The 22,804-nt window shown below is 44.9% G+C and overlaps 2 protein-coding genes and 1 long non-coding RNA gene across 8 annotated transcripts; 1 reads left to right on the top strand and 2 right to left on the bottom strand.

The window, feature by feature from the left end:
- Positions 1 to 222: 222 nt before the first annotated feature.
- rhof (ras homolog family member F) lies at positions 223 to 4,086 on the bottom strand. The gene is made up of 6 exons (XM_088281940.1): positions 3,990 to 4,086; positions 3,723 to 3,912; positions 3,538 to 3,625; positions 2,498 to 2,607; positions 1,433 to 1,567; positions 223 to 1,134 (listed from the first exon to the last, which is right to left on the bottom strand). Exons 2-6 carry the CDS (start codon positions 3,840 to 3,842, stop codon positions 970 to 972), a joined length of 618 nt encoding a protein of 205 aa, XP_088138066.1. The 5' UTR covers positions 3,843 to 3,912; positions 3,990 to 4,086; the 3' UTR covers positions 223 to 969.
- Positions 4,087 to 5,178: 1,092 nt separating this feature from the next.
- Positions 5,179 to 8,772, bottom strand: LOC148319237 (uncharacterized). Of its 2 annotated transcripts, none has more exons than XR_015839800.1 (3): positions 8,298 to 8,772; positions 6,641 to 7,942; positions 5,179 to 6,139 (listed from the first exon to the last, which is right to left on the bottom strand). It is a non-coding gene; the product is annotated as an uncharacterized LOC148319237 (long non-coding RNA). The 2 variants fall into 2 exon arrangements; XR_015839801.1 differs by having other exon boundaries at positions 5,179 to 5,960.
- setd1ba (SET domain containing 1B, histone lysine methyltransferase a) lies at positions 6,062 to 22,804 on the top strand. 5 transcript variants are annotated; one of them, XM_088281934.1, is made up of 22 exons: positions 6,062 to 6,466; positions 6,899 to 7,006; positions 7,785 to 8,668; positions 9,868 to 9,954; positions 10,177 to 10,322; positions 10,520 to 10,618; positions 11,262 to 11,532; positions 12,977 to 13,098; positions 13,327 to 14,433; positions 15,100 to 15,843; positions 15,997 to 16,170; positions 16,251 to 16,344; positions 16,513 to 16,721; positions 17,190 to 17,256; positions 17,343 to 17,687; positions 18,081 to 18,230; positions 18,363 to 19,329; positions 20,272 to 20,437; positions 20,529 to 20,654; positions 20,729 to 20,848; positions 21,610 to 21,747; positions 21,940 to 22,804. In XM_088281934.1, exons 4-22 carry the CDS (start codon positions 9,894 to 9,896, stop codon positions 22,111 to 22,113), a joined length of 5,280 nt encoding a protein of 1,759 aa, XP_088138060.1. In that variant the 5' UTR covers positions 6,062 to 6,466; positions 6,899 to 7,006; positions 7,785 to 8,668; positions 9,868 to 9,893; the 3' UTR covers positions 22,114 to 22,804. The 5 variants fall into 5 exon arrangements, with proteins under 5 accessions (XP_088138060.1, XP_088138063.1, XP_088138058.1 ...); XM_088281937.1 differs by having other exon boundaries at positions 18,081 to 18,521; positions 18,783 to 19,329; XM_088281932.1 differs by having other exon boundaries at positions 18,081 to 19,329.

The raw sequence follows: 22,804 nt of genomic DNA, 5'->3' as shown, positions 1-22,804 counted from the left end.
CAAAGGCAAGTTATGTTTTCTTTTTTTTTTTTTTTTTTCAAGGACACGCCCGAAAAGCGCCAAAACAAGTTTATAGGGAAAAAGTCTATGAAATAAGGACATGAAAATATGTACAAGACAAAAAAAGGACTAGTCAAGGAATGTCCCCCCCAAAAATTAAAAGACGCATATTTAAATTAACAAAAATGCTATGTTACATATAAGTATTTACCACTCATGACATTGGAGTGAAAATGTTTTTTTAATTAACATAAGTCAACGTGTTATAACCAAGATATTATAATTAGAATGTTTTGCACATAACAGGTAAAAAAAAGTTGTACCAAAATGGTTTAAAAATAAACAGGTCTTCAAGATAAAATTGTCTTAAACTTCAAAGATTAACACAATTGAAGGGAGGGAGCCTGAGTGTGACACATTGAGAATCGCTTGCCTAAACTGCGTATAGCGCAGACCTCTACAAAGAGCTGACGCAAATGTTGCCATTCAGCTCCTTGTTTCCAAAAAGTAAGTTGTGCAAAAAGAAATGAAACATTCCGGCATTCAAACGGCTCAGAGCAGCGATTTTCTATACATGGTCTGCTGGCGCCCTCTAGTGGTTTCCAAAAGAATCACTCAAATCGTCAAAGTGCGTAATGTTAAAGGTACTGGCCAGCTGCAATGACCCATTTGTCACTAACAAGCTCAGTTTAGATATTTTTTTTCGAAGTGCTTGTGACAAAAAAAAAAGCACTCTCCGACACTGGCTAGAAATTCCCTCTCTTTGCCAGAACGAAATTAGTCCATTTATGTGCTCTATTTTTTCGTTTCGGCCACTCAAAAATGATGCTTCCCAGAATGCGAACAATGCATCGCCACACAGCGCATCTAGGACAGTGCATTTGGTAGGTACCGTTTAGTTAACGTTTAAATTAAGTTTTCAGCTTGAGACAAAAGTGCATCGGACTAAGCAACAGAAATGTGCTGCGGTCATAGAATGGCACAATTGCTCTTGCGTTTGGAGTGGTTTTGCTTGCGGCGGAAGGCCAAGGCCTTCTTGGCGGCCTCCCTGAACACGTCGTCCACATTCTCCTGGTACTTTGCTGAACACTCCAGGTAGAGCTCGGCCTTCATCTGCTGCTGTGCGGCCAAGCCCTGCGTCCTCCAGCAAACAGCACCACATTAGCACCGAGTGCATCACAATGAGGATTAGTTTTAGTTTTCAAATAAAATAATTCATTTCATTGTATTTGACAAATTGTTTAGTTCACTGTTGTTTTTGATTATTTACATTTTAAAAAGACGGAAATAAATGAATGCACTCAAATGAATTCAAAATGGTCAAATGCAACAAACGTTGCAGGACAATATAGTCTCATTTTTCACTTTGCGTCATTTGTCTCGTAGACTTATCCCGATGTTTGGCCAGAGCCGTTGGTCGTCATGTCCTCACCTGCGTGTACGTGATGGGAGCCTGGTTGACAGCCTTCAGCTTCCTGCAGCACTCTTTGTCCTTCCTGAGGTCCGTCTTGCAGCCAATCAGGATGACCGGGACGTCCCGGCAGAAGTGCTTCACCTCCGGGTGCCACTGTGCACATCCACACAGTTTGACCTTTTTGCAGCCACTCCATCGTGTAAACAAACCAGGATTCCCGCTCACATTCTCACCTACATGCAATTTTGTAAGTATACATTTTTCACCTCGTAAAGTAGAACAGTGTTGAAAAACTTCCACTCCCATAGACCTGAATGATGTGTCCCAAATTGTTTTTATTAATTATTTTATTTTATTGTATTGTATTGTATTGTATTGTATTGTATTTTTTTATTTTATTTTATTTTATTTTATTTTATTTTATTTTATTTTATTTTATTTTATTTTATTTTATTTTATTTTATTTTATTTTATTTTATTTTATTTTATTTTTTATTTTATTTTATTTTATTTTATTTTATTTTAAATAAAATAAAATAACATTAAATAAAATTATTTTATTTTATTTTATTTTATTTTATTTTATTTTATTTTATTTTATTTTATTTTATCTGTCTGCTTGCGCAGCAGCACTTGCGTGTTCTCAACTCTGATTGGCTGCCGCCGACCAGGAACTGACTGTCGTTCAGCGGACTGACGATGCCCACCATGGCTAAACAAGGTGAACAATTTAGTTTTTGTTTTTTTTTGTCATATTAAAAGCCGTGTGTAATGTCCCCCCCCCCCCCCACACACACACACACACACACACATTTACAGGGTGCACCCCCCAGTGACAAGCCATTGATCACCTAAAGGTACAAATTCAGCCCCTTTTTTCTGACAATGCATGCAGACCTGAGAGGAGGAAATGGCTTCCCACTCTGGTTTTCAGCTCAAAGTCCACACCAAAAGCAGCACACCGTCTAGTTAATCATAACTCAAAGTATGCGCGGCACTCCAAACTTGAAATTCCCGTTTAAAGAATAAACACAAAGACGCACATACTTTTCCGTTGTCGCACCTTGATTTCCATCTTTTTACCTTTATGGTCACATTGTCAAAACTGGTGGGATTGGTCACATCAAAGCAGACCAGAATCAAATGGGCCTCTTGGTACGAGAGCGGTCGCAGCCGGTCGTAGTCCTCTTGGCCTGAAAGCACAAACGTGACGGTTGATTGTCTAAAAACAGGTTTGGAAGCCAACAGACGACAGGCGGTGGGGCGGCTGCGCATGTCATGTCATTCGGAATATATGAGCGTATGGTAGATGCACACAAAAACCACATCCTGGCTTCAACTTCCTCTTTGCAATGATGCAAGCCTCTCTCTGCAAGGCACTTTACAATGAACAGATAAGATTGTCTTGCGGTGAATTGACAGAAGGTCTGCTGCTCATTCAAATGGGAGCCTTTGTGGCACCCAGGCAATTACACTTCAAACAATATATTTATATGTATATTGTGTGTGTGTTGTGAGATGGGGGAGGGGTCGTGATGTCTGTTTGTCTGTCTCTGCGTTACGGTGCACCAGTGGTCATCTGTACGTCTCCTTCACATTTCTTGTGCTTTGGATTTAAATTGTAGGTGCTCAGGCTTCCTCCAGCATTCCAAAAGCATGCTTATTATATTATGCATAAGACGGGGGAAAAAAAACTGAAATATAGAAAAATATACATTATCATAATTTCTTTTTGTTGTATGAATTTCGTTCAACATGTTTGGTATTGGAGCAATCCAAAGTTTCACTAATCGGATCAGACATTACGCTAGGCCGCAATATCGGTATCGGATCGGAAGTGGCAGATGTTGTATCGGGGCAACCGTAAAATATACTGCCCCCAAGTGGCCAAGGCACGCACACCAGAAGGAGCAGCTCAATGTCCATTGAATTGAGGAGGGAGGAGGGGGGGGTGGCAAAACAGTCAAATTAATTAATCGAATATTCTATTCTATATCATCATTGTATCTTTTTTATGATGCACAATATTAGAAAGGCCTGCTCTCCACGTAACAAACCGCGTTCCAAAATGTTTCCAATTGTTAATTGTAAATGTTTAAGTAAGACTTTTGAGCTTGTCTTACCTGCCGTGTCGTACACATTGAGCTTCACTTCTTTTCCTCTAAGGACCACAGAGGTGGTGTATTTTTCAATCACTGTCGGGGCATATTTCTATTAGAAAAGAAGAATGATAACTATTATGGTCACTGTCATTTTTTTTTTTTTGCGGTTAAATGTGACCAGAAAGGGCAACACGTGATCCTCTTACCTCTGGAAAGTAATCTTTGGCATAAACCATGAGAAGAGACGTTTTGCCACAGCCTCCATCTCCCACAATGACTATCTTGAGTTCCTCGCCCTCCCTACCGGCATCTTTATTTTGCGTCATCCTGATTGTAAAAAGCGTCTCCCAGGACCACGCTACTCCCTCAGTCAAGGCCACGCATGGCAAAGAAAGTCTGCAAAATCAACACATGCAAAGGTCGACGCTTGATTTGCATACAAGTGGCATCTTTTAGCGCGTTTGTCAGCTCACCACTTCCCCTTTCTGTCTTGGTGATGAGAGATGACCCCTCGCAATTCTGCCCCGCGTGCTCGTGTACGGCAACTATGCTTATGAACGCCACTGCACGCTGCCCCTCCTTCCTTTTTTTGCAACGGGCGGGAACGCCTTTTTTGTCTTGTGCATCTACCGCTTGCCTGGGGCCGAGGGCCTTGTCTGGTCCACTCCATTTTTTACTCCAATTCTGTCAGATTTGTTGCATTGAATTGGCCATTTTTGCTTCATAAAATTGCGCGAAAAAATGTATCTCATTAAATCATTTATTTCTTGTAAATAATATGAAAGATGCTTGTTGGTGAGGTAAATTAGATGATGACATTGTAGCAAACAGTTTTGTAAAGGAAATTACATAATTGGATATTTAATAAGAATTAAATCCTTACTTTTTTACTCTGGGCGATTAAAGATATGAATATTGTAAATATTTGTGATTATTTTAGTGAGTGAATTCTGTTTAAATTTCAAGATTATTCTAATACTTATGTTTATATTTTATATTTTGTGTACTTGACTGTAATAGTGGTGGTTATTTTTTTTAATTACTTCATAAACAACCGTCCATCCATTATCTGTTCCGCTTCTCCTCACGATGGTCGTGAGCGAGTGCTAGAGCCTCTCCCAGCCGACTTCGGGCACACCCTGCACTGGTTGCCAGCCAATTGCAGGGCACACAGACGAACAACCAATTCAGGGTGTCCAGTCAACCTAGCATTCATGTTTTTGGAATGTTGGCGGTCCAGAGCCGTAATTGAACCCACAACCTCTGCACAGTGATGCCATCATGCGAACCAATCGGCCACCGTCACAGTATGACTTTTCAACATAAAATATTTTTCAGCCTGTAATGATAAATAAACTGCAAGTACTGCACGTTTGTTTTGCTTTCATCTGTGTGGCCTGCTGACCGGTGCCGGAACACTGCTTTGGAATACGAGTGGGAAAGGATGTTTTTTTGTGGGGGAAGGTGGTGTTGAAATGATTTTGGAACACTGTCCCTTTAAGGCAGAGACGAATTTGACAAGCTATTTTCATGTCTTTAGCCTTCATGCTTCGGAACTGAAATGTAACCGGTTTGGTCGGTTTAAATTCCAAATGACAGAACAGGGAATTCTGTTCATATGAAACAAACGGGTAAACGTGAAATGAAAATAGCAGCAAGTACTTACTGGTGCCCCCACACGTTTATTTAAAAGATCAGACCAATACAGTACTGTAATACATCACAAATGAAATTTTTTTTTTTAAATAACAGAATAGCACTCTGCACAAACCGTCGAAAGGGCTTACCGTTAAAAAAAAAAAAAAAGTTAGGCTGATTATTCAAGCGATTACATGGAGATAAAAAGAGAGTGATCGTTTTGTTGCCGACATAAAAAATATCCACAGGTCTTTTTCGTCAAAATCGTGAACAGAGAGCAGCTTTTGTTCACCACGCAAGGAGGCAATTGTCCAAGTCGAGACACGAGGGGAAAGCTGCAACATTCCACAATGTTGAATGGTGCAGCACTAATGAGCGCTCATGGTTTTTATTTTTTGCCCCCATACTTAAGGACAATCACCGATTAACTGCTCGCTCGTGTATTAAAACGTTAACCTTCGCATCTTCCAGGCTGGCTGGCCGGCCGTGCGCCGAAATCAGGAGAAGGAGGGTCATTGTCGTTCAAAGCTTGGTGTAACTGTCCTGGTTCGAAGGAGACTGCGAGCCGCCCTCCCTTTATGGGCGGAATGCCCAAAAGAAACATGGCGAGCTGGAAAAACTGGCCTCGGAAAGTCACACAAACACAACAGACAAGCACCTTTGAGTCGCGGCCACACACGCTAAACATTTTGTTATAATCGCGTTTTGTGTGTGTTTTCTGGCCTCCAGTTACGTTATTTTCGTCTCAACGTCCCCCTCCCCCCTCCAGTCGGTCAACACAAGAGCCGCTACAGACTTCCCATGACCTAATATGGAAACACAGAGAGGGGGTTGCTGAGCTCGCGCGTTGCCGTGGCAACGCCCGCCACAGCCCACAGATTATCGCCTTCCGCTTCGAGAAGTCAGTGAGCCGCAACCGTCGCCATCTTTTTTACACTCTTCGGTCGATTGTTCGTCAATTCTCCTCGTCCGTGTACTTCAATTCCTGTTAAAATGACACGTAGAGTAAAAAACGCCCCATCTGGAGTGTGGAAACGTCGAGAATTTCCCCTCCTCCCTTCCCCTTGAGGTGCTCTTCCACCCGAAGCACAAATGCGGTGCGGTGCGCTGCATTGCAAGTGCGTGTGCGCGTGCACGCTGAGAAGCCATTTTGAGAGGGAACATAGCTGAGAAACTGCTCGTCACTTTAAAACCTACACGCCACCAAAATGACTTTTGGACAATGGAAGAGCAGTGAAAAGTCCCAAGATTAATCCCTTTTAAGATTCGCTTGCGTTTGACAGGCTTGGATTACATATTTTGAATACCAGCTGTAAGTCTACAATATTTACAAATACAAAAGTACTATGTTACATAAATTGCTATGGAAAAGTGTTGATGGATCTCACTTAACAAGTGTTTACTGTCCTCTTAGAAGAATGCCTACAATCTAGATAAAAAAAAATAAAACAGGCAGACGTGAGTGAAAAGTGTAAAAATCAATTACCTTTCCAAACATTTCCTTGTTGTTTTAATTTGGTGATGCTTAGTGAGTGGTCGACGTGGAAGGGATTTTTTTAAGGTTGATCTTATCCCGTCTTCAAGGAGAGAAAGCGAGAGATGGTTTGCATATTGCCCAAAGAGATGATGGTTGAAGATGCGTTATTCACAGGCTGGGGGGGCAAACGCACTCATGATTTCATTTGACCTTTTTTCTCTTTGGAAGAGCTCTATCTTTCGTGCTAATGGATTCCTTCATTTTCAGGAGATATTTCCCTATCCTTTATTAATCACCTTGTTGGAGGATCCCGAGATGGAGCTGAAATCATTCCTCCTGCACTTGGATCATGTAGGCCTACTCACTGCATTTGAGGTAAATATTTTCAAGCGTGGTCTCTTCTTCTGTGGCTTGGGACAAGTAGACCTGTTTGGGGAAATTAAATGTGCCCTTGACGCAAGGTCATTTGGTTGTTTGAAATGGCAAATGGAGGCATCACAAATCAATCCTGCCCACAGCAGTATCCAAAATCACATCCGTTTCTGTTGTGGGAGAACATGTTCAGAACCATTAAGCAAAGCAGTTGTGTGCTGAATTGTAACCAACATCACAAGGCCGTCAATGATCAACATTGGCATGATATCATGTAGAGGCTAGCAGATTGAATAATGATGCTACTAAAAGCTTACTTTGTTTTAGGACAAGAAAAGTTTAATGAGCAATATCATGCATGCCTTATTCACATAAACATGTTAGATTATCAGAAAATTTGACTTACACGTTGCAACTCATACAAGGCCTCAACTACATATTTAGATACTTAAACTGTTTTTCTTCCTCTCTTAAAGTCATCAGGCAGTTTATTTACATTTATTTTAAAAGCAAAAACTAGTATTATTTGGGAGTGCCATGTGGCCTGTCTTAAGACAAAGATGGATGATTCCAAGCAGAGGAAAAAAGGCTGAAAATGTTCACAGGGTAATTACATCCAGTACATTTCTTCCTTCTTCTCAGTCCCTTTCAAAGGAAGCAATCATAGGATCTTATCATAGTCCGTGAGAGTTGAGGAAATCAAGTGTAAGATCCCATTTTGGAACAAAGGAAACCCATGTAGGCCATAAAGTCCCTGTGTTTTTTTTTTTTTTTCTTTTAGGAAAATGGCTGCTGAGAGAAAGCTTTCAGGCCCCCCTCTCTCTGCTGTGTGTTGAAGGACTTCTTGTGCCTCCCTCTAATAGCAGACGGCGCCTCTTTCAGCTGCATGCTGATTGGCTGGCCAGGTTGCCCGCTGTTAACCAGCCAATTGCCCGAGCACTGGGGAAAAAAAACACAGCAGGCAGTGTCAAACGGAACCTTTTTCTTGTCCTAAAAAGAACAATTTAAGAATTTATAAATAAAACTGTAAAACTAAATGCAAACACTGAGTCACGTCATGAGTAACTAAGCTACCTCTTGTGTTTATTGTGAGAGGTGCATTTCGAGGCATCAACTACAGAAAGAAATCTGTTTTACATTATAATACGCATATAGTATTTTTCTTTTTGGAAACAATGACGTTTATTATCTTTCAAATGTTGCCTTATTATTTTTATTCACATTTTTAATATTTCTTCTGAGCACTGAAAGAAAATAAAAACAGCAGGCAATGTAAACAAAACTCAATACCTACCCTAAAAATAACCAACCAAGAACAACAAAAATCATGTCAAATTAAAGTGCAAAATACGGTCAGGGAGGCCGCCAAGAAGGCAACAGCAACATTGAACTGTCAGCGTCACGGCGCGATTTGGCGTTGATTCCGGATAAACTCTGCATAGATGAACCCTGGAGGTGGTCTTCTTGAACGGTGCGCATCCCGTAGTGGCATGTGCTTTTAGTCAGAGCCGCTTCATGAGCGTCAATGTTGGACAGTGAGCTTCACAACAATGGCGGTTGTCGTGCCTTTGTGAAAAATTGAACTTAGAAAACATTCAGCACGCCCGCGCCCGACCTAGTGAGGATTTGCAGTGCAGAAATGGGTGGATGTTGAAGCGGTCATAGGTAGGGATGTCCACATGAATTTTGGTAGCAATTTATCACTGTTTTTGGATGCTATAAGCAATGAAAGTACACATATTTCCAACGGAAAGTTTGTAATGGGTCCCTGAAATGACTCCGAAAGAGCGCAGGGGGGCGTGGCCATATTCCTTGTTTAAAAGTAGGCGTTTTTTTCAAGTCGTCACTTATTTCCTAATTACTCCAAAACGAATAGATAAAAAAAAAAATTAATTTACTAATTTCAGTTTTATGATCACAAATATATAAATTGAGCTTGACAGTCGAAAAATGGGCCATTTGGGCTGGATAATTCCTTGAAAGGCACCAACAGTTTTGATCTAAAATTTAATTTTAATAGTTGTCTTTCTACATCAAGGGTTACCAGATGGTTTTCATTCATATTTTGGTGGAGATGCTGATGTGGTTTGGCAGAAAATGTCAAACAAAATCCTTTGTTTGCCATAAAACAACCAAAAGCAAGTAATTTAATGTTAAAATTAAACGTAAACACGTCGTCAGGTGACGTTCGCGATGGGGAAAGGCACTGGCATTTATTTACCGTGATGCAGCTACCAGCTCAAATCTGTCTTGTATTTGAAACATTTAGTCACATTTACATTATTGTTGTTTTATTTTAAAAAATGTAACTAGCCGTTGAATATTATTCAACGGAGCCGGTTGGGATTCTAACGAATTTTTAATCGAACGTTTGACTCTTTGGTCAATGCGAGTAGAGGCAGATTCGTCACGAGCGTGTTGAGACGGTCAAACCGACACGGAAAAGATAGAAACATTCACATAAATAAGTCACGCGCGCACCATATATATATATTTACATTTTTTACACGGGGAGTTCTGATTTAACGTATCGCGTACACGACGCCTTTGTCTTTATTCTACGAGCAGGTTGTAGTTGTCGTGGCGAAAGTGCGCCTGTCGTTTCGACGTGGGGCCAAAGCCTAAACTCAGCTAAACTAAGCTAAGCTAAGCTAAGCTAAGCGGTGTATTGTGGGAGAGACAGAAAGAAGCTACCGTACCCTGCCGAAGCTCCACACAGCAGCACGGACTCGAGCAGCAGTCACACAATATGTGCGGGCTCACGCTCAAAAAGGAGCCACTAATATCCTTCTTCCAGCGAAATCATGTAATGTGAGCGGGGCGAAAAGCAATTCCCCCGCGATTTATTTCACTGATTCAACTAGAAAGGATCCCTCGATCGGGGCGAAACATGTCCAAGCCGGGGGAGAGAAACAAATTGTACGAGGACCATGGCAGAAAGCAGAGTTCAAGTAAGCTTCCCCCTCTCTTTCTTCACCTTTCTCACAATTGCCTTGCCGAGCAACACAAGTCACGCATGTGTAACGTTTTTGGAAGAAGTGTCGCGGACGAGGAAGGTGCTGGTGGTGGGTAACTGGTGGTAATGGTACCGAATGAGTGTCCGTGCTTTAGCCGCAGCCGACGCCGCCGTCGCCGCCGCTGCCTCACGTTAGCTCGGCTGTGTGTGCTTTCAGCGTTGGCCAACGGCACCGACAGTCACCCCGGCTCGGCGGAGAAGCGGAGTCACCACTGGAGAAGTTTTAAGTTGATCATCGACCCGGCGCTCAAGAAGGGATCGCACAAACTGTTTCGCTACGATGGACATGCTTTCAACATTCCTGTAAGTGCAACGCCGCCGCCGCTGAGAGTAACCGAGGAGGCGAGCTCCATGACGGAGGGCACTCTGCCCCGGACTCAGCCTCCATCATCGCTGTCTTCGAAACAGCACAAGCGACTTTGCGCTACTTTGTTTACTTGTCGTCGGATTGAAACGGTGCTTAGGAGGATGACAGCAATGTGTTCCCGCCTCCTCCGCAGAACCCGGGGATGCCACCGGTGGACAGCGTGCGAGACCCGAGGATCGGTCGCCTATGGACCAAATACAAAGAAACGGACCTACCCGTGCCCAAGTTTAAGGTAGTCTTGACAGCACGTATTTTCCTTGTGGTGGAGGTGTGGGTAATTAAGTTGTCGTAAGTTCCAGACACACCCACTTGTTCATTTTAGGGCTTTCTAGGACAACTGCTGTGTGTTAAGAGTGAGGGGGGGTTTCAAATAAAATCAAAGAGTGACTGGTATCTTATTTGTGAAGCCCTTTGATCGCTGTTCCCTACTTAACAATTGAACATGTTTAGTTTGCATTTGCAGCATTTGTGAGGATTTCAAGGACAACTGTTGCATTTGTAGCCTATACTATTTATCAGAATCACATTTATTGGCCAAGTATATAAAGATAAAGATGTCCTTTATATAAAACACGCAAGGAATTTGTCTTTGGCAGTATAAGCGACACTAGTATTACAGTAACAAACAAAGACATGACATACAAATATAGAGTCTATCTTTTATTTACGGGTAAGATTGTGCAGTCGAACCACCAAATGACAGCTGTGCGATACTTTGGAGAGTCATAAGAACAGAAAGGCCTTTGAGGGCTGTGCTTTATGTATCAATTGAACAAATGTGAATTTTTACACATTAGCAACAATTGTGGGCTTTAATTTCATGGCAAATTGTCTAACTGCTAGATTCCCCTACAATTTCCCATTCTCCCATCTAGATTGATGAGTATTACATCGGCCCCGTGCCCCCGAAGGAGGTGACTTTTGCCCACTTGAACGACAACATCCGCGAGGGCTTCCTGACAGACATGTGCAAGAAGTTTGGCGACATCGAGGAGGTGGAGATCCTTTACAACCCCAAGAACAAGAAGCACCTGGGCATTGCCAAAGTGGTCTTCGAGAGTGTCAAAGCTGCCAAGTTGGCCGTGCAGATGCTGCACAGCACATCAGTGATGGGAAACATCATCCACGTGGAGCTGGACCCCAAAGGTAAACACCGCCGTGTCTTCACTTATGACATCTGGCTTACTTTGGGACAGCTGTCATGTGATCACCTGCATTGCTTGGGAACGGCGGGTTTAATTGAATGTCATTGAATGTAATCCCTGCTCCCACAAGCCGCTGGCTGAGGGCGCTGTCAACTCCCCAGTGGGCCTAATTTCAGCCCTGGAAACAAACACTAAATGCCCTCCCTGACTAACCACTCACCCGCATACTACAACCCCATTCTGCTGTCATTTGTAGGTGGATCCAACGTTTACTTGAAATTGAAAAACAGTTTTGAATCATTTCAATTTTGAATCATTTCAATTTCAAATGGTGCAGCACATTTTATTTGCCTTCACTTGGGCGTTTAATTCATTCCGTGACCAAGTTCCCAAATCAAATGAATGGCAATGCCATTATTTTGTAGCAGCCCCCAATAAAGCAGCAACAAAAATGTTCGTAATGTGTTTATAATGAGAAAGTAAAACACAATCTGTCTAAGAACATATAGTGGTAACATAATTAAATCGAATGCCCAAAGACAGCTGGGATCATTTCCATCACGTCCGTGACCCTTGTGAGGAGAAACGGTACAGATAATGGATGGATTGATGACTGATTGAATGCTTTTTAATTCGTTGTGTGACTCCTTTTGGTGTTTGTATCATGGCCACTAGGGGTCAGTAGATACACAAGTAAATGGTGACAACTGCTCAGTAAACCATGACAGACGTTTACTCACTGAGGACAAATCTCTAAGGATTGCTATATTATCCGTCCGCATGTGTTGTGTCTGTGCTGTAATTACTGCGGCTTCTAACACCACGTCATCAATGCCAGGTTCATTAGCCTCGCAATGAATTGCATTTTAGCAATTAGCTAGCGGACTAAATTGTAATTCTCTATGATTTAATAATGCCAATATGCCTTTTTTTTAAGCAGGTAAGGCTTTTTAGAACAGATTCTCCTTTACAACGTCAACCTGGAGGCATTCTCCAGTTAAGTTGTTAACATGTTCCACCATTGAGCTTCCTTTCATGTTGCTTTGAACTGAATTACAAAGCTTCAGTGGAGTTCTAGAAGGGTGTTGGGGTAGAAAAAAAAACACAAAACAATGTGAGCCTGGGCATTGTTGTATTTGGCAAGACAGCTTGTGTTGTATTTGTTTAATTGAAGCTGCTGTATTTAATGTAACATCTAATCCAGAGCCATGCAAGGTGGAAGTGAAAAAAACACCTGCATCGTGTCCCGCTACCACTAGCGTCCCCTAAGAGCAATCAACAGCCAGGAGTATTTTTTAAATTTTTGTGGCCAAGGGTAAATCAAATCCAATCCAAGTAGCCCACTTCAACTGTTTACAAACTTCTTGTCCTCCTCTTTCCTCATCTTCTTTTTTTTCCCGGTTTATGTGCGGAGCCTCACATTTACTGTGTTAACTGCTCTTCAGGTGAGAATCGCCTTAGATACTTCCAGCTCCTGATGAATGGAAGCTACACGCCACGGACGCTGCCTGTTGGTGGGGAGGAAGCCAGAGAAGTTTCCCCTCGTAGCCTGGCTGAAGCTTTACTGGTAAGAAAAAAAACAAAACAAATGTGTAGTGACCTGTTGCAGTGTGAAACTATGCACTGAATTGCCGCATACAGCTTCCAAGCTTGAGTTTTTCTGTTTCAAAATTTATGGAGCTGTACCCTTTATGTATTTGGGTTCAGTGTTCATCTGTGCTTGTGGAATGTTTTACTGCCTCAAACGTCTCATATCAGGTATTGAAATTTTGATGTTCTTCTGTCCCCTCTAAAGGCATGCGAGCCCATCCGCAGATTGTCAGAGAGCAACTTGTCGGCCGCGGCAGGCTCGGTTCCACCGAGCAGCAGCTCCTCTACCACACCGCTGTCACTGTCCATGTCCCTGGAGACGGGCTACTCCAGCCTGAGGCAGGACACGCCCCAGTCCCAGGGAACGCCACGCCAAGCGGGCACCCCCTTCTCCCAAGACTCCAGCTACTCCAGTCGCCAGTCCACACCCGCGTACCAATCCGGCCCCAGCCGAGCGGAGAGTTCCGGAGGCTACAAGTCGCGGAGACACGAGAGCAAGTTCCAGGATGCGTACAATCGCAGACCGGAGAGGCCTCAGTACCGCAGCAACATGTACCGCAGCAGCACGTCTGAGCAAGCGCCCTTTAAGCAACACCACCTAACTCCGCCTGAACCCCCGCCTTCGACCCCCTCTTTCTCCTATACGGCACCTCTCCCCGCTGCGCCTAACTTCAAGTCGGCTTTCTCGCCCTACCAGGCTCCCTTGCCTCCCGCTTTCCCCCCGTCGGAACCAACGTTTCATCACCCATCCCAAAGGGAGGGCGAGCACCAGCGACCCCTTCAGCCGCCTCTGGCCACACCCACTGACTTTTTGCCCTTGAAGGATCGACCGGAAACCCGTCCCATCCCAGAGCCCCCGCCGGAACCCGGACCCCATGCTAACACGCCTCCCCCCGGGACGCCCGAACACTGCCCGTCACCCGGCTCGCCCGCCGCTGATCCCGAGCGAAATAGCTTGGACTCGCGCATTGAGATGCTGCTCAAGGAGAAAAGGACTAAACTGCCTTTCCTGGCGGAGCGAGACTCGGACACTGAGGTGCAAATGGAGGGGAGTCCCATTTCGTCCTCGTCCTCGCAGCTCTCCCCCATACCGCCGTACATGGGTGGTGGAGTGGCAAATTCCCGACCCTCTAGCACCGGATTAGAGGACATCAGTCCCACGCCGCTGCCAGACTCGGACGAGGACGATGAGCCCATCCCCGGAACCGCCTCGCTGGTCAAGAGGAGCAGCTCGCCCCCCGACCACGACGGCAACAGCAAAGGCAGAGAGGAACATCTTCGAGCAAATGCGGCAGCAGAAAAAATGGAGACGGTAAGCAGCGTGTTCATAATGACAAGAATGCTCAGTTTTGATTTGGGCGACACTTATGACAATCTTCACAGTCAATTATTCTCCGCTTTGTGAGGAAGACTATTACTCAAGTTCAATTGGGGATCGAAGTGCTGCAATGAATTGATTTGATTTGACGACAAATTAAGCGGCAACTACTTTGATCATCAATTAATCAATCAGAGCCATTGTTGAACCGGAAAATGACCAAAGCACGACGGAGACGCCGACTACTCCTGACCTTCTGCGCATGCGTGCGATGTAGTACTCCATGCCATCGGCGGCGATAGTCTCCGCGTAGCATTTCGCGGTGATGTCCAATAACGGCAGTCTTTCGCGTTTACTTTCACGATAAAATAGAGGACATGAAAGGTGAAATGCAATCATGGAACCTCATTGTGGACAAATAATTTCATTCTTTCCTTTAAATTTGGTCATCCACGCCTCACTATATCCTACTAAGTTCCGTCATCGTTAAATTAGGTAAAACTCCTCATCATCGTGGGAGCAAGAAAGATGAAGCGCGCCGTAGCGAGAGTTCGTTGTAAATATGTCTTCGGAGCAATAGCGTGAATTGTGCTGATCTCTTCTGGCACTGTGATGGTGGAAACTTGGTTTGAGATAACAGCTCTTCCATTTGCCCTCCAGATTCATCACTCGTCCGGAGAAGACATGGAGATCTCTGACGACGAGATGCCCGGCACGCCAATCGGAGGCGGCGACTGTAGCAAAGGCATCGTCGTCAACTCCGCCGTGTCCCCCATCCAGACCCTCGGCCTCCCTCCGCCAGGCTTCTCCCACCTGGCCCACCAGGCTGGCTTTGCCATGGCCCACCACCACCTTGGCGCCGTACCGGGGCATCCAGCTCACCTGGCCGCCCATCCCGCCGTGCACCCGCACCTGCTGCCCCACATGGCTCACTATTCGGCCGGCATGATCCCGATGGTGCAAATGGAGATAATGAACTGTTTGCGGTGGGAACAGTGGAGCACGGTTCCCATGTCCTTCCAGATGCAGCAGCAGATGCTGAGCCGCATGGCGCAGACGCGCAGCCCTTATCCCTATCCGCATTTCCTGGACAGCGCCGCCTCTGGGCCGTTTGCCGCACCGTACCAACATCTCGCCATGGGCGCCGCGCACACCAGTGGTGCGGGGGCGCCGGGACAACCGTGGCAGCATTCCAGCATGCCCAAGTTCAACCCAACGGTTCCTCCTCCTGGATATGAGTCGAAAAAGGAGGACCCACACAAGGACACCATCGAAGGTGTGCTGCAGGTTATTGTCAAAGAACTGAAAGCCATCATGAAGAGGGACCTCAATCGCAAAATGGTGGAGGTGGTGGCTTTTAGGGCTTTCGATGAGTGGTGGGAGAAGAAGGAACGGTCAGCAAAGGTAAGTCTTTCTTTTTAACGCTTCCTTCAATAGAATTACGGGAACATTTTAATCACGATTATTTTGACTCGTGTTGATGTTGTGATGAATAAACACCAAAGATTTTCCTTCAAAATCAAAATGTTGATCAAATTCCAAATGTTCTTGTCCCAGGCATCCTTGACTCCAATCAAAGGTGCGGAGGCGAAGGAAGAAGAGCGACCTAAACCTAAAGAAACCATCGGTTCAAGTCTGCTTGAGAACTGGAACAAGGGCGAGGGTCTCGGTTACGAGGGCATGGGGCTCGGAATCGGCTTGCGAGGAGCCATCCGCTTGCCCTCCTTCAAGGTAGCAAAATCTTGTTTTCGATTCTTATTTGCGACCTCGTCCGCAGCGCTTGGTGTTTAGCGTTGGAATGTGGCCCGCAGGTGAAACGGAAGGACCCACCAGAGGCCGTCGCCGCAGGGGAGAGCAAACGAGCTCGGCCCTCCACTCCCGTGGATGACGAGCTGGAGGATGAAGGTAAGCGTTGGGGAAGACAGAGAAGAAGGGGGGGAGAGAGAGAGAGAGAGAATATTTTTTTTGTACGTAATGATATGTAAAATCAAATCAATCAAATGACAGGTAACTTAATTGATGTCAATAACCATTTAAAAATGTGAATAATTATTTATGCCTGATCCCGGCTAGAGCGCGACCGAGATCCAACGGAGCTCCCCTTGGACGACTCCAAAATGGATGGCGACGGCATTTCGACCAAGCGGAGACACTCGCGCCCGCTTGACTTGGACAGCGAGGGCGAGGAGGAAGCGGACACATCGGGGAAGGAGGAGTCGCTGGGCGACCGAGAGGAGGAACCCGAAGAGACGGAGCCCACTCCCAGGCTGTTGCCAAGCAAGGTAACTTCAGTGAAATCTCTTTTTGCACATTTTGTAAGAGGATTCAAATATTTGACAAATTGAATCAAATGGTTGCATCCTACAATATTGCACTTCAGGTATTAGAGATGTACATCGGACTTGAATGGGTTTGACATTGCTGATGATTTGTTGCATCTTTGAATTGGAGAGCTTGAACCATATTGGCTTGGATTCAGTGGGAGGAGATTTCAATTTGATGTGGTCCGGCTGTAGGTTCTGTCATGTTTCTCAATATGCAACAGCATGTCAAAGCTCCCCAAAGCCCAAACTATCCGAGTTAATTCAATTCTGAAAAACAACAAATCGATACATTTAAGGATGCTACCATTTTAAAATGTCAAAAGTCCAAACGGATTTTCTATAGTTTTGTTGCTCCCCTAATAAATTAATAGATGGATGATAATTGTAAAGAGACTTTGGTGGACACCTGTTGTTGTGTTTTGGCAGAGTGTTGATGAGGAAGCTGAGAGAGACTCGTCCATTGAGAGCGCATCCTCGGATTCGTCCGACGATGGTACTTTATTTACCCGAGAAGCGCACATTTGCACTTTGATGTCCGCTGTCGTGCAGTCTGTCATCTCACGGCATCATCTCCCGCAGAGTCGGAGAGTTCGGCTCCGTCCAAGAGCAGCTCGGACTCCTCATCAGGCAGCTCGGACTCCTCCGACTACGAATTGAGCTCGGAAGAGGAAGAGGTCTCTGAGGTGGAGATGGAGGACGACGACGATGCAGCCAAAGCCACCAAGACGTCCTCGTCGTCTTCGTCGTCTTCGTCTTCGTCTTCGGATGAAGAGGGTGAGACGGACTCCAAGCCACCCAGTCCTCCTCCCGTCTCGATCAAGGATGTTACGGAGGAGCTGAACAGAAAACCCAAATTCAGACCACCAAGCCCCGAGAAGGTGCTAATGGCGGAAGGGAAGCCGCTGTCGCCCAAAGTCGTTCCAGGTAGGATCGCTCAACCGTCAACTGTATTGTTTTTTTGCTTTGACCTTTGAAAGCTTGCACAATACGGATACCTTCTCATTTATAGCTGTGATGCTTAATTCTCAAATATTTCTAAATATATTAGAAATCTGTTGCATTAAAAAAAGCGAGGAAATTTGTAAAAGCCTGCATTTCAAGCAGAATTTCAATTTTAACACAACTAGTTTTGCTTTTATGGCAGCTCAAACATGTAAATAATGCTTACCTTCTACAAAACCACAACACCACCACAACTATTGTAAAAAAAATCTGATGGCAATATCATTTATTTGCACAACACAACGTGCACGTGCATGTGTGTCTATGCAAAAGTTTGGCCGGCTCTGATGTCCCTTTTTGTGTATGACAATAAAGGGAACAACGCTCGTGATTTTGTAGCCAAAGAGGAAGACATCAGTGGTGATGAAAGTGGCACGGTGAGGTCGGAACCTCGCGAGAACCTGCGGCCGCCCACGCCTACGGGCACCCTTCCTTCCGACGGCGACCCGGGGAGCAAAGCCAAAGGTAAAGCGGAGCCGGAGGGAGCGTCCGTGATGCCCGCTGGTTTAGCGCCGCCCCACCTCCATTCCAAAGCCGGCGCACCCCCGTCCGCTTCCGCATCTTTAATGCACCTCCCTCTCCCGCCTCGCCTCACAGTCGACGGTCGCTCCCACCTCCACCCGCCCACGGACCTCCCACAGCGGGCTCGTCTGCCCACGGACGAGGACATTCCCCGGACGCCCGGCCGCGACCTGACGGAACGAGCCCGCAGTCTGGGCAAGTCCCAGAGCACGGACACGGTGCCCAACACGCCAGGTAGTGACGCTCCGCTCACGGGGAGCAGCAGCCTGATGCTCAGCTCCCCGCACATTCCCGGTAGTCCTTTCTCTTACCCTGCTCAGTCTCCTGTCCTCAGCGCCGGAGTCCCTCGCACTCCGGGGCGAGACTTAAGCTTCACCCCTGTCTTCCCTGACCCCGCCGCACTTAATCGGAAGATTTCCTCCGAGAGCCTGGACGATTGTCCCATGTTTAAGGAGCCGCCCGTCAGCGCCTTACCTAACCAAGCCTCGTCAACAGGTACGGCGCATCCGGCCGACCTCTCCGGAGACGCCAGGTCCGAGGTATCGGACAGCATCCCGTCCAAGCGCAAACCCGGACGACCCAAAGTGAAAAAGGTCCCCCTCCCCTCCGAGACTTCGGCGCTGTCGGCTGACTCAACTCCTTTGCGAGAGTATGTCGACGCGCGGAAAATCTCCGCCAAATCCCCCGATGGCCTGAGCCCCGACTTTGGGGCAGCGCCAACTCGGACGACGCTGCTTTCCGAAGCGGAAGACGGCTTCCTGTCCTACGAAGAGGATGCGCCTGTGGTCATAAAGCCGGCGCGGCGGGCGCGGCGAGGTTGGGAGGAGCTTCTGCTGGACAGCCTGTCCCCCGTCACCACGCCGCCTCGAGCCTACTTCTCCAGACGCAGCGACTTTGAGGAGATGACCATCTTGTACGATATCTGGAACGAAGGCATCGACGAGGAGGACATCCGGCTCCTGCAGGTCACCTACGACGAGATGCTGCAGCAGGACAACGGCAACGACTGGCTCAACGACACGCTTTGGGTTCATCATCCGCATATCCTTTACTTTGTGACCGTCAAGCATCGCGTCAAACACAGTCGCTCCAATCTCATTGGATTCGCAATTTGTTCGCAAGCAAATGAATTGACATGAATTACGAATCTAGTTAACTGGTCCAACGCACGCACCGTCTTTTAGGGATGAGTGTCACAAAAAGCAACAATTCAAAATTGCGCTGCAAGATTAAGATTTGTTGTGGAATATTTGACCCCACAAAGCAAACTAAATAATGAAATTATTTAGGATAAAGTCATGATTTAATGAGAGTAGTCGTGTATTTTGTGGGAAGGTAGTTGCATTTTTTTTTTATATATATTTAATCTGCAAAGTTTGGAGAGTAAGGTTGTGTATTACGCTTTAGTTTCATATTTTCTCGATTAAAGTTACAACTTTAGGAGTGAAAATGTTCATATTTTTGAGACTAGAGTTGTGTATTATCAAGAAAAAAGTTGCATATATTTGGCCTCAGTTTTGTATTTTTAAGATAAGTCATATAATCTTTCGATAAAATGTTTGCGAGATTTAAGTTGTCAAATGTGAATTAAGTCGTTTATTTTCAAGACACCCGTAAACTGTATCTTTTGGAGATTCTCATTCAGAATATTTCTTATACTGATGCGAATAATTTTTTATTTTTATTTATTTATTTATTTTTTTATTAAATTTGCCAGAATAGCACATCGTTATGTAAGTTAATAAGAAAAAATCTCCAATCAAATTTATTTGATAAAAAGCATCAAAATTATTATATATTTTAGGCAATATGTGACATTTCCTCAACGCTACATGATTTTCTCAAAATTAGCCTGTTGAATCCCCAGCAAAATGTTCCACAACTGATTGTGTGGTAGCAGCGCCCTCTGTTGGCAGCAATGGAGAACTTTTTGGTTCCCTGCGCTTCAAAGCCCAAAGAGTTCATTCCTTAACGGCCTTGCACAGACCAACATCCCCCGAGTGAAGAAGAAGAGGCGAGATGACGGCATGAGGGATCACATGACCGGCTGTGCCCGAAGCGAAGGGTACTACAAGATTGACAAGAAGGACAAGATCAAGTACCTGCAGAGTACGCGGCTGCAGTCGGAGGAGCCGCCCGTTGACACGCAGGTAGGAAATCATTGAATAATTTGTTCATTCGTTTGAATTGCCATTCCTATATTCATAAAGACAACATCTTGTCTTTCTGTCTCTTGCTCAGGGTATGAGTATACCTGCGCAAGTCCACGCCTCCACCAGGGCGGGGTCCGAGCGGCGGTCTGAGCAGCGGCGCTTGCTGTCGTCGTTTGCGTGCGACAGCGACCTGCTGAAGTTCAACCAGCTCAAGGTGAGCGCACACGCTTGCCTTTTTGCCACCAAAGTGCCTCACGGTGGCCTCACGACAAATGTGCTCGCTTCCAGTTCCGGAAGAAGAAGATCCGATTCTGCAAGTCGCACATCCACGACTGGGGTCTGTTCGCTTTGGAGCCCATTGCTGCTGACGAGATGGTCATCGAGTACGTGGGACAAAACATCAGACAGGTGAGAATCACAATCCGAATGCCCCTTCTTTGGTTTTTGTCACCTCGCTGTTTCTTCGTGATAAGAACAACTCCACGTTCGCAAAATTACGTTACATTTTGCATTTTGTCTTTAGTCTTATTTTTATGGGAATAAAATTGGCTATTTTTTATGTTTTTAGTTTTAAGATTCAAGTGGTGAAAATGTTGAAGTTTGTGTATGTACAAGTGAAAAGCTTTACAATTTTGGGGCTTGAAAGTTTTACTTTTATGCAAATTAGATTGCATATTTTTTTCAACATTACCGGATGTTTTAGATTGTTTTACAATAGTGAAGTTATATTTTATTTAAAACTTAAAATGTAAAATTTGTAATTTTATCAATAAGTTATTTTTTTGTTTTGTAATTTCAGTAGATTTGTTTTATTTTTCTGAATTCAGTTGTGGGCCTGTATATATTTAGCAATATAGTCCTATTTTACTTATTTATTTATTTTTAGAAAAACATTTTGTTTGGGGGATGGAAAGTTTTTTTATTTGTATTTTTAAGTCATTTGAATTATTTTAATGAGTTATATTTTCCTGATTCAAATTGTCATTTTTTCTGACTAAAGTTGCATATTTTCACGAGTTTTGTATTTTGTCTCGATTGAAGTTGACATTTAATTTAGGAGGCTAAACGTCATCATTATTATTTTCTGAAAATACAGTGGAAGAAAAATATGTTTTTGAAGTTCAAGTCCAACTTTGGCCACAATCAAGTTGTGTGTGTTTTGTTCGTAGGTGATTGCGGACATGCGTGAGAAGCGTTACGAGGAGGAGGGCATCGGCAGCAGCTACATGTTCCGCGTGGACCACGACACCATCATTGATGCCACCAAGTGTGGAAACTTTGCGCGCTTCATCAACCACAGCTGCAACGTAAGAGCCACACGTCAACACGACGTCCGATCACATCCAACCGGCCTCCCTCCCTCCCTTCCTTCCTTCTTTTGACCCTTGCTGCCGACACTTTTCCTTTCTTATCCTTTCATACCACCCTTGCCACCTTCCTTCTTACCTTCAACCTTTCCCAAACACAAGCTTGATTTGAACGGAAACTTGTCGTTCCAGCCCAACTGTTATGCCAAGGTGATCACGGTGGAGTCGCAGAAGAAGATCGTCATCTACTCGCGGCAGCCCATCAACGTCAACGAGGAGATCACGTACGACTACAAGTTCCCCATCGAGGACGAAAAGATCCCCTGCCTGTGCGGCGCCGAGAACTGCCGGGGGACGCTCAACTGAGCAAAACTGCCAATGTTGCTGGTTTACGATTTCTGGTGCTCTTTCCATCCATTTGACTCGTTGACTTTGGGTCCCTTTTTTTGTTCACAGCTAAATTCATGACGCACTTCGCAGACGCTTTTCAGGATTGTTTCAACACTGATCAACTTGAAGGACCTTCGCCAACAGTGGCGGCGTAACAGTGCTAAGTGGTATCAGGATCTCGATGAACACTTTTGGGATCGTAGGAAAATCATGGGGGGAAAAAAAACCCACATCCAAATTGAAAAAAAGGACAGCCATTGCGCGTCGTTTCACTGGCCAACGCTGACACTTTTGGCGTGACGGCGATATAGCTCTTCAGTACAATAGTTTTTGTGCAGCTGAAGGATGGCGAACCCGTTGACCACATGAGCACTAAGATTGCAAAAAAAACAAACAAATAAAACCTCAGAAACCTTTGTAAAGAAGAAAAAAAATGCTCATCATACTTAATTATTAATTAATGTATTTTTATTTCGGTTTACTCTTGAGGGACTTTCCATGTTCACTGCACAAAAAAAAAAACACCTCAAGAATCATCCAAATCACTTGCAAAAGCTCCACTTTGAAGCTTCTATGCATCAATTAAAGATGACTCATTTTGCGTTGTCAGCGAGATTCTCATCACGTATTACGTCATCAGTGTTCAAACGTTTCCTGCGAAAAAAAG

Source organism: Idiotropiscis lumnitzeri, chromosome 18 (assembly GCF_059441095.1).
Source record: "Idiotropiscis lumnitzeri isolate Australia: NSW breed Sydney's pygmy pipehorse chromosome 18, RoL_Ilum_1.0, whole genome shotgun sequence".
Lineage (NCBI taxonomy): Eukaryota > Metazoa > Chordata > Actinopteri > Syngnathiformes > Syngnathidae > Idiotropiscis > Idiotropiscis lumnitzeri.
This window is presented reverse-complemented; position numbering and strand designations above follow the sequence as displayed.

Coding starts and splice junctions, on each gene's coding strand:
- rhof (XM_088281940.1), bottom strand. CDS start 3,842: ATGACGCAAAATAAAGATGCCGGTAGGGAGGGCGAGGAACTCAAGATA. Junction 2,608..3,537: donor CAATGTGTACGACACGGCAG/GTAAGACAAGCT, acceptor TTGTGCTTTCAG/GCCAAGAGGACTACGACCGG. Junction 1,568..2,497: donor TTGACAATGTGACCATAAAG/GTAAAAAGATGG, acceptor GGATGTGCACAG/TGGCACCCGGAGGTGAAGCA.
- setd1ba (XM_088281932.1), top strand. CDS start 9,894: ATGTCCAAGCCGGGGGAGAGAAACAAATTGTACGAGGACCATGGCAGA. Junction 13,099..13,326: donor GCCTGGCTGAAGCTTTACTG/GTAAGAAAAAAA, acceptor TCCCCTCTAAAG/GCATGCGAGCCCATCCGCAG. Junction 20,849..21,609: donor TGGGACAAAACATCAGACAG/GTGAGAATCACA, acceptor TTTTGTTCGTAG/GTGATTGCGGACATGCGTGA.